Source organism: Coloeus monedula, assembly GCF_965178545.1.
Source record: "Coloeus monedula genome assembly, chromosome: 1".
NCBI classification, from domain to species: domain Eukaryota; kingdom Metazoa; phylum Chordata; class Aves; order Passeriformes; family Corvidae; genus Coloeus; species Coloeus monedula.
Window position 1 is genome coordinate 111,194,661 of NC_138781.1, and position 15,310 is coordinate 111,209,970.

At 39.6% G+C, this 15,310-nt stretch overlaps 1 protein-coding gene across 1 annotated transcript in view; it reads left to right on the forward strand.

The window, feature by feature from the left end:
• The window catches only part of GREB1L (GREB1 like retinoic acid receptor coactivator), a gene marked incomplete at its 3' end in the record, with an annotated part of 75,341 nt that overhangs the window by 41,391 nt on the left and 18,640 nt on the right, over positions 1–15,310 (forward strand). The window contains exons 12-20 of the mRNA XM_082293909.1: positions 1,368–1,694; positions 2,547–2,675; positions 3,255–3,389; positions 5,314–5,511; positions 6,291–6,471; positions 7,897–8,089; positions 9,456–9,589; positions 11,639–11,978; positions 14,978–15,093. Coding sequence (XP_082150035.1) covers positions 1,368–1,694; positions 2,547–2,675; positions 3,255–3,389; positions 5,314–5,511; positions 6,291–6,471; positions 7,897–8,089; positions 9,456–9,589; positions 11,639–11,978; positions 14,978–15,093 — 1,753 coding nt within the window. The remainder of the gene's footprint in view (positions 1–1,367; positions 1,695–2,546; positions 2,676–3,254; positions 3,390–5,313; positions 5,512–6,290; positions 6,472–7,896; positions 8,090–9,455; positions 9,590–11,638; positions 11,979–14,977; positions 15,094–15,310) is intronic.

Below are 15,310 nucleotides of genomic sequence, written 5' to 3' on the forward strand. Positions count from 1 at the left end.
CCTCAGTCAGGAAAAGTTTGCTTTTATTTCTCTTAGTGGGTAGCATCATTTTCACAGGCTGATATATTTTAGGTAAACTTTATTTCTGCAGAGGAACATTCTTCTCTACTGATAAATGTCTAGGGGTTTTTTTTAATTCTGAGATCTTCAAGGACCTAGAATGCGTGATGCTTTCTTAGAAGGGAAAAGAAATGCATTTCCAAAAGAGAACTCTAAAAGAGAGAATTATGCTCATGCTGTGTTAAATTTGACTCATCAGAATTTTTCAGTTTGCATCAAAAATGAAAACAGCCTTGCACTTACAAATCTATAGTTGTCTTACCATTCTAAGGTAATTGGCTGGTGGCACCTTCCATATGTTACTTCTCAAAAAGGCAAAAATGACAACAGGTGGCAGTTTTTACAGATTCTGTGCTGTGGGTTGTTTACCCATGCCCTGTTTCTCACACAACCTTTCTGTTTCCTGGCCTGGAAAGAAAACAAAACCAAACCCAGTATTTCACATATCTCTGATATTTAAACCCCCCTGTTTTGTCATAGAAAAGCAAGCTGCTGAAGTGTGAAGCTGCCTCCTTTGGCACTGATACGAGATCTTGGCAAAATACGCTATGGTTACTTTTTACTCTGTGTTCATGAATGTTTTTAACTGTTCCTGAATATGTTTGACAATGAGACAAAGCTAACTGAACAGAATGTTAATTGAAGTTCAGTTGGAGGACTGATGCTAAGACAGGATGGTTTATGTTTCTGTTTTCCAGTTCAAGTTGACAGTACAGTTTTTGGGGTCTGGGGAATGTAGATCTAAAGTTGCATATTCTTATTTATGTTAGATGCTTGCAGATTTGCTAAATTAATTTAATTAACTAAGGAAGAGGTTAGAAATGTTTATTTGCATCCATGCTTGGTTGATTAGTATGCATGATGAGAAAAAGCAAAGCAAAGGGCACTTAATAGGCTTTGTCAAGCTGCATGGCTGTGATTAGGCTAGAAGGATAAGCATTTTGGTTTTCTGCTGCAAAAACATATGGCTGCATGCTTAATCCTTCTCTTCCAGGCAAAAGGCACATATTTTCCCACTCCCTTGTTTGTCCCACCAGTTGCTGAAGGTAGGAAAGCTAGGAGTGAGGTGGAATACCTCATTGTTTAGAGGGGAAAAAAAGCATGATGGTGGAAGAGAAAGATTTCTAAAATGAAAAAGCAAGAATAAGCAATGTGGGTAGATATCTATTGAGCAGCAAGTGTTTTTTTAAAATATTAAAAAATGTGGTGAAGGAGCTTGTCAGATCAAGACAGACATGTAATTGTTCCTGGTTCAATAACATTTTTATATGAAACACTGTTCTTCTGTTTGTTTGTTTTCATTGTAGGTCCTGACCAGATACCCCTGAGGGAAGAATTTGAGCAGATCATGTTGAAAGCTATGCAGGAGTTTACTCTGAGAGAGAGATCCTTGCAAATGAGTGCACAATGTATCTCTGTGTCACCAGGTCAACTCCCTTGGCTTGCCAGGTTAATCGCTAGTGTGTCCCGGGACCTCGTGCATGTGGTTGTCACCCAGAATTCCCTGGCAGAGGGCATCTCAGAGACCTTGAGGTCTCTCAATGAAATGAAACATCAGCAAAAGCTTCCAGATTATGTAGTTGCCATTTGCGCATCAAAGATTAGGGGAAATGAATTCTGTGTGGTGGTTCTAGGTAAGTGTATTTGCAGACTGCTTCAAATGGCAATGCCAGATTAATTTTCTTGAGTTATTGATCCAGTTTTTAAATCCCTTTCGTTCTTTTTATTCTTCTTTGTATTGTTGCACTGCAGTGTCACAGTTTACTGTATCTTCAGCAAGACTTGGAGTACTGAGGTCCGTGAGGATCTAGAAAAATGTCTTTATGCTAGTCATTACTACTTCTTGAGAGGCCTGAGACTTTACTGTTTGTGTGACTACCTTAGAAAATATCTTGAAGTGACCCAGTGGCAAAATAGTTGGTTTGTCTTTGTTTCATGTAACAACTGCAATATTTTATGTGGCAGAGTCTTCTGCAACCTGCTTAAATCAGAACATGCTTTTCCTCCTTTTTATCCTTTTTATTCTGCACTGGTGACTGGCTGTGATGTTTTTGTGTGAATGAGTGTGTCTGGATGGAAATGAACTTTGACTAATCATCTTTCCTTTGTAGGCAGATAAATCAGTAATGCCATTTTTTAACTTTTTTTACCTTTTTTCCCACACACTAGGGATAATTAGTTTTCCATATTTACCCAGAATCCTCTGTTTCATCTAAGGTACAAATACTTGCTTTGAATATCATTTGTCGTGCAAGTATGCAAAATGATATGCAATAGCAAAGAACCTGCTAAAATTAGTTATATCAACTAATTCTCCAGTCACTAGTGAAGTAGACTTGAGAGACTGCTCTCCCTGTCTACTGGGTAAAGGCAGTGGAGATCCATGATTGAAGATCAGAGTGCCCCACACTTCTAAGATGTAAAGGTTGTGTTGACAGTAAACTGTATTAAGGTTTGCTGTCACTCTTTTCCCCTCCCTTCTCCAGGTCAGTATCAATCTCGGGCACTTGCAGAGAGCATGCTCACCACCAGTGAATTTTTAAAAGAGATCAGTTATGAGCTCATCACAGGGAAAGTTAGTTTCCTGGCATCACATTTCAAGAATACATCTTTAGGTAAGTGATTCTAAGAAACAGAAGTTCTAGAAAAGACAGTCATGTCTTCAGGGTTGGTGTATCTCCTGTTCAGCAGTTAAAATACACATGGATACATCTCTGCTCTCTTCATTGAGAGGCACTCTGTTCTTCTCTCCATTCCTTGCGTCTGGAAGAGAGCTTGTCTCCTTCACCTGTGCGGTGGCAGTTCATAACCCTCCAGCAAAACATTTTTAACACTGTTAAATGTAACGGCAGGGCACTCATAAGTACACAAATGTTTTCTAGTTTGCACCTCTAGCAAGGTTTTAGAGGTTGTTTTATAGTGTGTTTCTTTGTAATCATCAGATGTCACCAGTAGCTGTAAAGCCACAGAGCTGAAATTATACAACTGTGGTTCCTTTTTTTTTTTTTTTAATTAATCCAATTGGTAAATCAGTAGATAAAAGTATTCTCCCTCTCTCTCTTCCCTGTATCTCCAGCCCCTTGCCCCAGTGCAGATTTGACATCAGCTATGTGAGAAGATGGGTGTATGTAATATTTGATGTCGTTCGTCTGAAATGGTTTCCAGATAATTTGGTGTTGCTAATTCCTATCTAGGTGATGACTTGGACAAGCTGCTGGAGAAGATGCTACAGCAGCGAGGGGAAAGTGTCATTATTCCTTTTAATGGAGATGTTAGTGAGTGTGTGTCATCTCAGGAGGCAATTGCCATGGTTTCTACACAAGAACCAGGTAATTTTTTTACGTGCAAGATACGGAATAAGTGTTAAATGTCTAATTTAAATGTCAAAATGCATACACCTCAGAAGAATCTGAGGACACATTTGCAGTCAGTGTGCCAACCTTAAAATACTAATACTGCCAGCTAAGTGTAGCAATACAGCAGTTTCTGAGACAGAAAATCTCTGTAATAACCCTCAGCAACCTTTTTCCCCTGATGTTTTTATATTTTCTAAGCTAAAACATGTGATTTTCTGTTAGGCATCAGGCCAAGCAGAGAAGATGTTTCTTTGTAACACTGGCAGCGTGGATTCATTTCATCTTTTTTGCACCGAGAAAAGGAATGTAACCTTGAGTTTAAGGCAGGGGGCAATTGTGTTCTCCTGATTTCCTCAGGTGTCCTCCTGCCTGGTAATATGCATTAGAGACTTGTGCTCTGAGGCTTAAACTTTTAGGGAATGTGTTTTAAGATCTTGGACTGAAAGTGCCTGGCAAGTGTAATCCGTAATTTGTTGATCTGAGATGTGTCTTATCCAGCATAATGTGATAAGATGCTTAGGTGCAAAAGATAAGCTAGGATTTCCTGTCTAAAATTGCTAATTTCCAGAATTATTTAGCTATTCAGAGTTCTAAACATACTTTCCCTTTCATATCACAATAACAACAAAAGATACATTGAGCTGTTGTGAACACTGAGATTCTTTCAGGTCTAGTAGCAAAGCAAATTCAACCTCTGGTAAAGCTTTTTTCTGTGAATGAAAGGTATGCTCTTAGTTCATATTAGTTAACTTAAATTCATCAGTTTGGTGTTATATATGAATGAAGGCAAAATGGTTCATTGTCTCCACATGGATCAGGAGATCCAACTAGAAGGGCTGCCAGGCACTTTGTTCTGGCACCCTCAGGAGTACAAGTCCGAGTCTTGAGCTTCCTCAGGGGGTTAATTTGAAGGGAGAATAATCTTTAGATTCTGGGGATTTTTGTCTTCTTACTGTGTGCTTTTTTTTAAACCTTCATATTTTCTCAAACAATTATTCTGAGATCATTTTGTCTTTAACATATGGCTGTACAGTGGTTGAAGCTATTGAGAAACTGCCTGAATAAAAAAAATAAAGAAGTAAGTCTCCTAGGCAGTGAGAGAGACCTTTCTTCCCTAGCAGATCTACTGAAATGGACACTGGGGCACATTTGGACAGGAGATAAGCACGTGTGTGTGCACACACACACAGACATGTCCCTGTATAAAACCAACACAGTAGAAAAAATGCCATAAACAAAAACTGTAATACCATTATAGGATTTAATCTGATAATCTGCAAGTTGAAAATACTCAGTGGTTAATGAAGCATGGGTTGTTGGACATAGAATTTACTTAATGGAAATACTGAAATGGAACCTGCTTTTTATTTTGAGGAAATATGAGTGCTCTGGTCAGTCTATCAGTTCTCTGCATTTAGTGTTACACAGAGGTTTATAAAGTCTCAATAAATCTGTTTCAGGAGAACATTAGAGCTCTGTACCTCTCTCTCTCTGCTCTTTTTATCTGTGTACACATGCACATCTTTATATATATACGTGCATGCATATTATGTATGTGTTGGTTCATTTAACAGAACTCATTTCACTGTGCTGGCATTGAAGTTTCCTTGGGTTGCACTGTTAAAAATCCTTAAAACACTTAGGGCATTTTAAAAAATGGACAGTGCTGTACTTGAGGTCATCTGATATATTACCACATTTTGATCAAAGAAAGAAAGTTAGCATTTGTGATCTGGACCCAACTCTCCAGAGTGTTGAGATTTGTTCTGGTGAGTGATTTTTTTTCCTGGTAATAGAGGGTAGGCGGTTTGGAGGGTAATGTTTTGCTGGGGGGGGTGGGAAAGTAAACATGTTTCTTGTTGTGTTTTGTTTTCTTTTTCAAACAAACACACTCTAGATTTGGATGTTGATACCTTCCACATTTACCAGCCACAGCTCACAGTTGCCAGAAAGCTCTTGTCCCAGGTTTGTGCTATAGCAGACAGTGGCAATCAGAGCCTGGATCTGGGCCACTTCAGCAAGGTGGACTTCATCGTAATAGTGCCCCGTTCAGAAGTCCTTGTGCAACAGACCCTTCAACGGATTCGACAGTCAGGTAAAAGGGAGGGGAGGGGAAGCAGGCTGATAAACCAGAGTATGTGATGTGATTACATCATTACTGGTATAAGGGGAAATGTAAGTTGCTCCAACATATCTTTTGTCCTCATGGTTTTTGTTTTATTTTACTTTTTTTAAAAATAGTTTTACAAAATCATTAAGACCCTGGAAAATACATAACTGGCCCACACTTCAGAGTACTTTATTCCCACTTGTTTAATTCAAATGATGTTCAAAGTCATATAGATTGCACCATGCTTACTTTATGAATATGACAGCAATACATCTTTACAAAAACTAGTTGTATTGACACAAATGTTGAAGCAGAGCATGAAAAATATGATATGATACCAGTGAGAATCAATTTATATAAATTAATGATTTTTGCAAAAGAAAGGTCAGGATAACTTTTTCTGACTCAAACAATATACTAGCTTAATGTGGGCAAGTTTGGCCTAGGATCATGGAACACAGCCAATTGAGTGCTGCTTTGGAAATCTTTGTGGAAGCCTGATTTTTTTTCCCCCCACTTTTTGATAATGTGAGAAGTTTTTGAAAGGTCTTCAGGCACTTTTTGCAGGAAATCAAGAAACCAAGAAGCACATTTTTGCCTCCATTGTGAGAGAAATTGCATTTGGATAATCATCTTTGTACTGGGGCCTATCAGTGGTTTGGCTAAGTCCTGACATTGGCGGACAAGCCGCAACTTCCCAATGACTGTCCATTTTTGGATGCACTCAAAGGAAAAGATTTTTGTTGTATTCTTCTTTTTGACAGGTGTGCTTGTGGACTTGGGCCTAGAAGACAATGGAACAGCATATCAGAGAGCTGAGAAATATGTGGTTCGGTTGGACAATGAGATCCAAACTAAATTTGAAGTTTTCATGAGGCGAGTGAAGCAGAACCCCTACACGCTCTTCGTGCTGGTTCATGACAATGCCCACGTGGATTTAACAAGGTAGCTGCTTCAATCTGCTGAAGGAAAACCATCCTCTCCCAGCATCTTTCCATTAGGTTTTTCAAAAGGCTTACCATCTTAGACACCTATTGCTTTCTCTAGACATTTTTAAGGCATTTTGTGCCTTACAATCAGAAATAATATCTTTTAGCTGCCCGTGATATTTGTTAACTAATTCTGATTCTGCTGAAGGTAGGTGAGACTAATTTCAGGTTTTTGGATGCCTAACAGGACTGTTTTGAGGGTTACATGCTATGGTGCTGAAATTGAGGGGAAAATGCTGAATTTTGCAACTTTCTTTGTTCTTCTTGTCTTTTTTTCCTATTTGTCTCCTTTTTCTGTACTCAAACCCAAATGTCTCCAATGTTCACAAGCTGATTGTGCTTTAGTTCATATTTTTATCCCTGATAATTATGTTGTTTGTGATATGATGAAGCTTACAGACATTTAAGTCTGCATCATGTGAAAGATGCCATAGCTGCTGTAAGAAAAGAGTTTGAAAAAACAGCTATATTGAATTTGGACAGCTTTAGGTCTAAACGCAACATGTATATACGTGCAAAAACATCTCTTCACACTGAATCAAAAACTTCACCTTGAAAGAAGAAAGAAATAAGTAAAGCTCATTATTCTGCTCTTGTTCCATGAATAAGCTAAGGAGAATAATCTTAATGTGGTCTAAGCATGGTGTGTAAGGTTGTGGGATTCATTTCAACATCAGAAATAATGAAAAGTGTCTCTGTCCATGGCAGAGGGGTTGGAACTAGATGGTGTTTAAGATCCCTTCCAACCCAAACCATTCTATTGTTCTGTAATAGACAAAATACTTTCCTTGAAGGACAGCTGAAAATAGACAAAAGCAACATTATTTCTATCTGGTCTTCCCCATCACATTTTTGTTATTGTCTGCTATACTTTGAATTTGGAATTGATGAATATATGGAAGTGAAGGCAATGCCAGGAGCTGGAAATCGGAACATCAGCAGACTTTCAGGTCTTTTCCCCAGCCTTTTACAGATTTGTTGTTTCAGTTGGGAAAAGCCATTGGACTTTGTAAAATTGCTACTGTGTCCTATGCCCACAGCTCATGGAACAGTGCTTCCTAATGAGAGGGATTTCATCAGCTTTGGCTTATTTTTGGTTTCCTCCATCTGATTCTTTTTTTAATTGTCACACTGATCCACCTTCTCACTGTCAACAGATTTTAATCCTTTAATTAGGTGTTTGTTGTTTTTCCTTGTTCTCCCGAGTTTACCCACAGAGAACAGTCAAATGTTTTTTGAAGTCTTTTACGTTTCCAAAGAGATTTTTTTGAGCTATGATTCTCTGTGTCATGGTCATTTAGAGATTTTTGTGCAGGAAGAGAATAATCCATTGAATTTCAGGATGTCAGTAAGGCAATTCTTTGCATTCTTATTTCTGCAGTGCCATTTCAAGTTCCCTGTCACATGGTGAGCCTAATCATGGTCTGGCTGATAGAGTTATTAATTGCAGGGAGGTGCTTGAAGCATTCAACCTCCTTGTTCTTCAGGTCAGCTCTTTTCCTTATGCCCTGCAAACGCAGCAGTCCAGGATCAGTTCTAGCAATGAGGTACATTGGATACAATCTGACACTGTGGTAAGTGTTTAACTGTTAATTTTAACTGTGAATTTTAATGTGGAATTCACACCTAACAGAATTTATTAAGTGTCTGTCTTAGGAGGGAGCTCTTCCTCTGCTGGAGTTTATTCTCTCAGATTCCAGATGGACAGCCCTGGGATACTGATGGTAGAGGTAGCATTGGTATTTAGGACCAGGAATTACACATTTTTCTTTGTCCAGTCATGTACAATGAGAAACTACTTTCTATGCTCTGGTCAGACAAAGCTATGTAGACATGCCATAAAGCTCCAGAGCTGGCTTTCCCTTTTCAAGCAGTCTGAATTTTGACTGTAAGTTATATGTCACATAGCCTGTCAAGTCTGTTCATTACTTTCCCAGTCATAATTACAGTCATGTGCTAGGTGAACAAGTTTTGGTATAGTAGGTGCAGAGGAAAAATCCTTTTGGATATCCTCCACTATTAACTTTTTTCATCGTTTCAGCCAGCTGATTCTGAAAACATTTTGGATAAACCTGCTTAAAAATAGCATTTTCTCCTATTACTTGTTTGGTATATTTATATCAGATTTGACTTAGTTTCTGCAAAGTGTCTTAATGTGGGAGCTGTAGAAAACAGTTAATGTAAAATGAGGGAGTTTGCTTTTTGGTTGATTGTTAATATAAACCATGTGGTGACCTTCTGTATAATGGTCTAGACAATTTTTTATTTCCCAAAAGTAAAAAAATTAACAACTTTCAGTCTTCTGATTAAAAGAATAACCCACAAAAAAAGGGGAGACTGTAGATGATTAATTACATTCCTAGAGATTACTGCTGATGTAAATGAACTGGAGAGCACACTGTGCTGACATCAAAGGCTTACAAAATTTGAAACACAAATATTCTGCCTTTCTGATAGCTGTATGCAGATTTATATTCTAACCAAAAAATTCTTAACTTCTGGTTTCCGTTAGAAAAGTATGTAGACTCTGACGATCAAGAACAACTTTGGAAATTAATAGTCCTTCTCTTTTCAGAGTAGAACCTGAAATAGAAATGAGATGACAGATGTCAGTAGATATAAAGCCAGAGACAGGGAGTCAGAAAATAATTAGCAGGATTCTAGAAGCCCCCTGCAGTCACAGGTAGGAGGTATACTGAAAAATTTGCAAGGACCTACACCTATCTTTCCTAGCTGTAGGCAAATAATAAGTTAAGTAAAAAACAATATATATTTTATTGTATTCATTGAAATAAATAAATAGCGTCACTTTGGGAGAATGGATAAAAAGAAAGGATTCTTTGGTATGGAAAGTGCTTTCCACTTATTTTTTAAAATGACACAAAGAATAAAAATTCGTTCCAGTTTTCCTTACATTTTTGCTGTTTGTGTGTGGAACAGGGTGACGCAGCAAGTGAAGACAAGTTATACTTTGGTTTGAATGAATACAGCAAATCCCTCCAGTGGGGTGTCACAAGTCCCCTTTTGAGATGTGATGAAACCTTTGAAAAAATGGTCAACACACTTTTAGAAAGGTAAATAAGAAGCTTCGGATTCTGCCCAGTTGGGGTCTTAAGGATACATCTTTATGAGCCCCATTACGGGCAATGAAGACATGATGACCTTTGATGTTGATCTTGAAATACATGAAGTATGTGCGGTTTTATTTTTGTAACAAATTTAGTGCAGTTGAAGAAGGCAGTGGATATCCTTCATTTGTTTTTAGAAGAGATCAGGCCCATCCAGCAGCAATCTGGGCTCAGCTGTGCTGCTCTCTTCTTTTGGCTCAGCCCTCACTAAGCTCAGAAGGTACCAGAGGTTTGGTACCTCACCAGTTCTGGTGTCTCTCTTGGTGGTGGTGAGAGACATTGTTTCAAAAAGGTCATTTTTGTTATTTCGGTAGTTGGCCATGGTTTTGGTTCCTGCAGCTCAGAGCCTGTTAGTACCCTGCAGCTGCCTGAAAAAGCCACTGTCATGGCACATATCCAAGATACAATTAAATGTGCCCATTACAGGAATGAAGGGAATACTGTCATTTCCAGCAATGTGGAGTTAATCTCCTCTGTGTATCAGCAGGACAGATCCTTTATAGCACTTCAAATAATAGTTCTCATGTTTTCATATTTACTAGAACAGGATTGTTCTGTGTTCAGTACTGTGTTTTCTGTTTTAATTAGGTTAGTTGTAATAGTTGTAAATGTATCTGTATTTATTAAGTGAAATTCAATATCAAATGTGTTAAATTAGCAACACTGATAATTAAGTACATAATTAATACTTAATATTTGTTATTATCTACAAATACACTGTAATAATTAGGTCAGTTTCCTAGGCTTCTTCTGGTCAAATCCAATGGAAGAGATAGTGGTCATTATCACTCACTTTCTGTTAAAATGTGGGTAGGAAAAAGGATGAAGGAGGATTTATGTATGTGTAAATAATCATATGAGATTAGGATAAGACTAGAAATTGATGGCAGGTGAACCTCTCTACCTTAGAGCCAGGTGAATCTCTGCCTTGGAGCCAGGATATGTTTTTGTGTCACAGTTTATCAATTTAGCCTCAGTTCAAGAAACTGGGCTATTCTGTCTGGGTGGGTGAGCCATTCAAACTTAAAAGCTCAAAACATTGCAGACATTTGTGTATTATAAGAAAGGCTCCATTTGTTTTAGTAGTGGAAGTGCAGCTGGCACTTTTATGGCAGGAAGAGTAAAAAAGTGTTTTAAAAACTTACTGATTTAATGAGTGGCTTATGGTATCCAGAACAAACTACTGTATCTACTGGTTAAACACAACCCCAAAACTTTCTTTAAATGGATGTCATATTGTCTATTAGATTACTCAAGAAAGAGACAAGAGAGAAGTGGAACTTCTAGTTATTTTAATTATTTGGACTTACATGGCACAAGACCAGCACTGAAGGCGTAATAGTGTAGTGTTTTTCTGTACTATGGTGGCAAGTGAACTCACAGGAAAAGTCTAGAAATTGAGTGGGGTTTTTTGCTTGAGTTGGTTTTAATTTTTTTTTTCTTAGCATTTTACTTCATATTTGTTGTCACTGCATATAGCTGTAATGAAAGAAAAGATGTTGGCTATGTAAATTGAAAGGCAAAATGGAAGTTCAGATTTGGCTCAGAGCCAGCAATTCCTATTGGTAAGTCCAGCTTTTGGCTGAGAAGTTGAGAGGTGTGAAATTATGAAGTACTTCTCCCAGAAACCACTTGAAGCCTCAATGGTCCTCAAGTTTGTAAAAGAAAGAGCTTGTGTAAAGCAAAGCAATTATTAGCATGTGCTCTTGGAATAAATTGGATCTGAGGTGTTCCTTATCTCCATCATCAAAGATCTTTAGCTGAAATTTTGGACCAGATGAGGGTAACAGAAGTTTATCTTTCCTGTTACTTGACTTGGGCCAAGTGCAGAGAATTTTTGTTCAAAACTTTTGTCTATGAAAATGGAAGGCTTCATTCTTTGAGCACTACTGGGAAAAATAAGCACTTCTTTACCATGCAGTGCTGTGTTTTGGCTGATTTTTGGACATTACTGTGATTTTGCATGTGCTAATGCAGAACTGTGTCTTCCCCAAGGTACCCCCGGTTGCACAGCATGGTGATCCGCTGCTACCTTCTCATTCAGCAGTATTCCCAAGCTCTGATGGCCCTCACCACCATGGCCTCTCTGAGGGATCACAGCACACCTGAAACTCTCAGCATAATGGATGACCTTATCACTTCTCCGGGAAAGGATAAGAATGGCTGTGGCCACATGCTCGTCATTCGGGTGCCATCAGTGCAGCTGGCCATGCTGGCCAAAGAGAGGTTACAGGAAGTAAGGGACAAGTTGGGGCTGCAGTATCGTTTTGAGATCCTCCTTGGGAATCCTGCCTCAGAGCTCACTGTTGCAAAACACTTCGTGACACGGCTGAAGGTTAGCAGAAAGTGAATGTTTGTTGGTGTGCTCACTGTAGCCATTGGCTGCTGTCGTTGTTTTATGTTTATTCCCACTTGTTTCGAGGTTAATTATGCTCTAGGGAAAGGGCATGTGTTCTGTATCTGTCGCTGTGAATGCATTTCTGTACGTTGAGTATAAATGATAGAGAGACTTGGAACAAACCTGAATTATTACTGGTCCATGAAGTCAAACACCAGCTGTTATCTCACTTCCTAAAGTTGAATAAAGGCATGCATCAGATCGGCTTCATCTCTAAAAGCAGAGCTCAGATCTCTGTAGGCAAACTAATTATTTCCACCAACTTGTCTGTCTGTCTAGTGTATCTGTTGTCTGCTCTGTCCATCCATCTTCTGCCCTTCTGATAACTGGTAAAGTATGCTGTTTGTCACAGATTTCTTTCCTCAACCCCCTGCATGCTGAAAGCCTGAAGAGGCTGCATGCATATATGCCTAGCATATATGCCCCAGCCTAAATCTTTGCATGGATTTACAAGAGCATGGTTCAAGTAGCTAAACCCAGTTGCTGAATTGACCTCACTACATTAAACAAAGGGGTGATGGGTTGCCTGCCTTAGGCAGCAGCCTGAAAGTAATACTGGTTATTACTGATCTGTCCTGATCCTTGCTCTAAGTCTCACAGAGAGATTAATTCTCTTCTTCTACTATGAGTTATTCAGTGTATTCAAAACCACAGAGAAGAGGAATGAATTTTGTGAGCCTTTCTGAAAGAGCCTGTCTATGGCCAAAAGCGGATAAAATGTCCTTTAAAGAAGCTACGACTCTTGCTTCTCAAACTTTATCTGCAGAAGGAGAGAGAAGAAAGTAGTAATGAATGAGAAAACGTGAGATAGCAGCTCTGTGCTGGTGGCTTTTTTCGGATAGGCATTAATTCCAACCTTAAGTCATTCTGGGTTGAGTCCTGTGAGGGCTTCTTAACAGTGCTTTGCATAATGGGTTGCAGCCCTTACACAGTGCTGAAGCAGCATGTGAGACCTTTAGAGCAGATCAGGATTGACTGTGGAGCTGTTGCAGGTCTGGAATAGAGAAATTTTATCAGGTAGAGAGTGAAAAACCTTCTAAATAATTCTTCTTATTCCTCTCTCCACAACATAAGGTGCAGTTTTGGACTAAACAAAGCTGTAGGATTCTGGATTTGTTTCTTTTCTTGCAGGTTACTAGAAGAAAAGCCCTCAAATCTGAACCATGCATGTGAAGGGAGTGAGGAGAGGAATTCAGTTGCCCAAATATAAGCCTGTAGTGTCTTTTTAGGTGGGGTGTCCCATAGTATTTCAGAATGATAAAGGCCACCTGTGGGGCTTGTGCTGTGCTACCATGCCTGTTAGTCTGGTGCCTGGGATAACACAAGATTTCTGACATGGTATGAGCATGTATTTGGGGAACTGATTCCCATTATAAAATTCATCAGCCATGCTACCCCTGAGCCTAGCTTATTGCAGACAATTTTGATTTAGTCTCCGTGCTGCTTGGCATTTGGTCTGACATTAGGTGGAGTACTGAAGCTGGACTAGAGCCAGTGGAGTGCTGATTGTTGGCTGCTTGCACTAAGAGCACCCCAGCCCTTTTTTTGATGTGTGTGTGGGGAGAGAGCAATATGAGGCTACTGAGTGCTTTCTGGTGAGGCTGAGGCTCAAAACGTGGTCCCACCAATAAATACTCTAGGTTGCAGGAAGGATGAGAACTCATCATGACCATTTTCAGAGGCAGGGAGGGAAACTTTATAGGCGTTAGTGAACCCAGCTGAATAGTTTGACTTAACCTAGCCTCTCTCTCAGATGGCATTAGCAGGGTGTGTGGTGCCACAGCAGGGCAGGGAGGGTGGGCAGCTGTCTCTGCAGTGCTGGTGGCTGGACTGTTCCCCTCTCTCAGACAAGTCTGCTGGTCAGCCAGACCAGCCAGACAGGTTATTCTTCTCCATCAGGGAGCCAGAAGTACAGAATGAAACAAGAGTTGGAAGACAATTTAAATAACTATTTTACTGACCAGGGATGCTGTCGTGGCATAGCCTTTAAATTACCAAGAATCAAACTGTTCGGGAGACATTCAGAAGTGAGGAGCCCTGAGGGCTGCACCTCTCTGCTGTTCCTGAGTAAGATGGTCAAGAAATACATCTTCAGGATGCAAGTTTACAGCTCAAAGCCTCAGGCTCTCATTCTTTTTAGGTCCTTATGCTAGCAAAAAGAAAATCAAGGGAAATCAAAGCAAAAATTGTCTTCCCGTATTTCACCTTCTAGTCATGCACTGTCACAGAAACTTCTGTCATTGGAGAGGCAGGGGAACACACAGCTGGACTAACCTTGTTGAGCCAGAAATTTTCTCTGCTGCTAAGGCTGCTTTACCAAGCCATTAGATACTGCTAGGTAATTGGAGAAAAAGGTTTTTTCAGTAAGCTCTGCTGAACCAGGGGAGCTGAAGCGTGTAAGAACATGGGACTGATGCTACCAGCCTTTCCAGTGCTAAGGGAAAATGGTGCAGTTTGTGGTCTTGGGCCTTGATAGACTGTAGGTAAGGAGTTCTTTCAGGTGGGATTACCTCCAGGGAAAGGTGAAATGTGTTTCTTTCACGTAATCTTTCGTTGTATAAAATAATTAAACAAGGTTCATTGGCCCATTTTCGTACTCCACTTGAAAGTCTTACTTTAGCTGTACATTAATATCTTTTCATCTGTGCCAAACTGAACTCATCGACTGCTTTTTTCTCTGACAGACCACACTAATACCACACCAGGTGAATGTTTCCAACACTGAATAACATATGCTTTGTCTTTGCATTTACTGCTTGCCTACCAGTTGGCTACCAGAACACAAATGCATGCCTGTACCCAAGGTCTCCTTCCTGCTGGCCATTGAGTAAGCGAGCCCTATATACAAAGCAAAAGCAGGAACTGATGAAAAAAGAAAACAGGTGAAGATATAGAAGATGCCATTGAGATGTGACTGGAATATTCTCTGTTCACAGGCTTGGAGGGGCAATGAGCAGGATGACTGGATTCCTCGCACCTATCAGGATCTGGAAGGTCTACCTTGCATTGTTATTCTCACTGGCAAAGACCCTCTGGGAGAGACTTTCCCCAGGTGCTGTTCTTACTCTTTCAATATGACTGCTCTCTAACATGTTTACATAGGTGGGGTTTGATACCATCTGGCTGTCTTTTCACAAAAGGAGTGTATTTTTGAAGACTTTAGTTAGGGACCATTTAAAGTTTTGGGAAGTGCAATTTGTGAAAAGTCATGCTACTGTACTGGATGGGTCAGCAAATGTCTGTGTGAAGCACCAAGGAGCATAACTTTG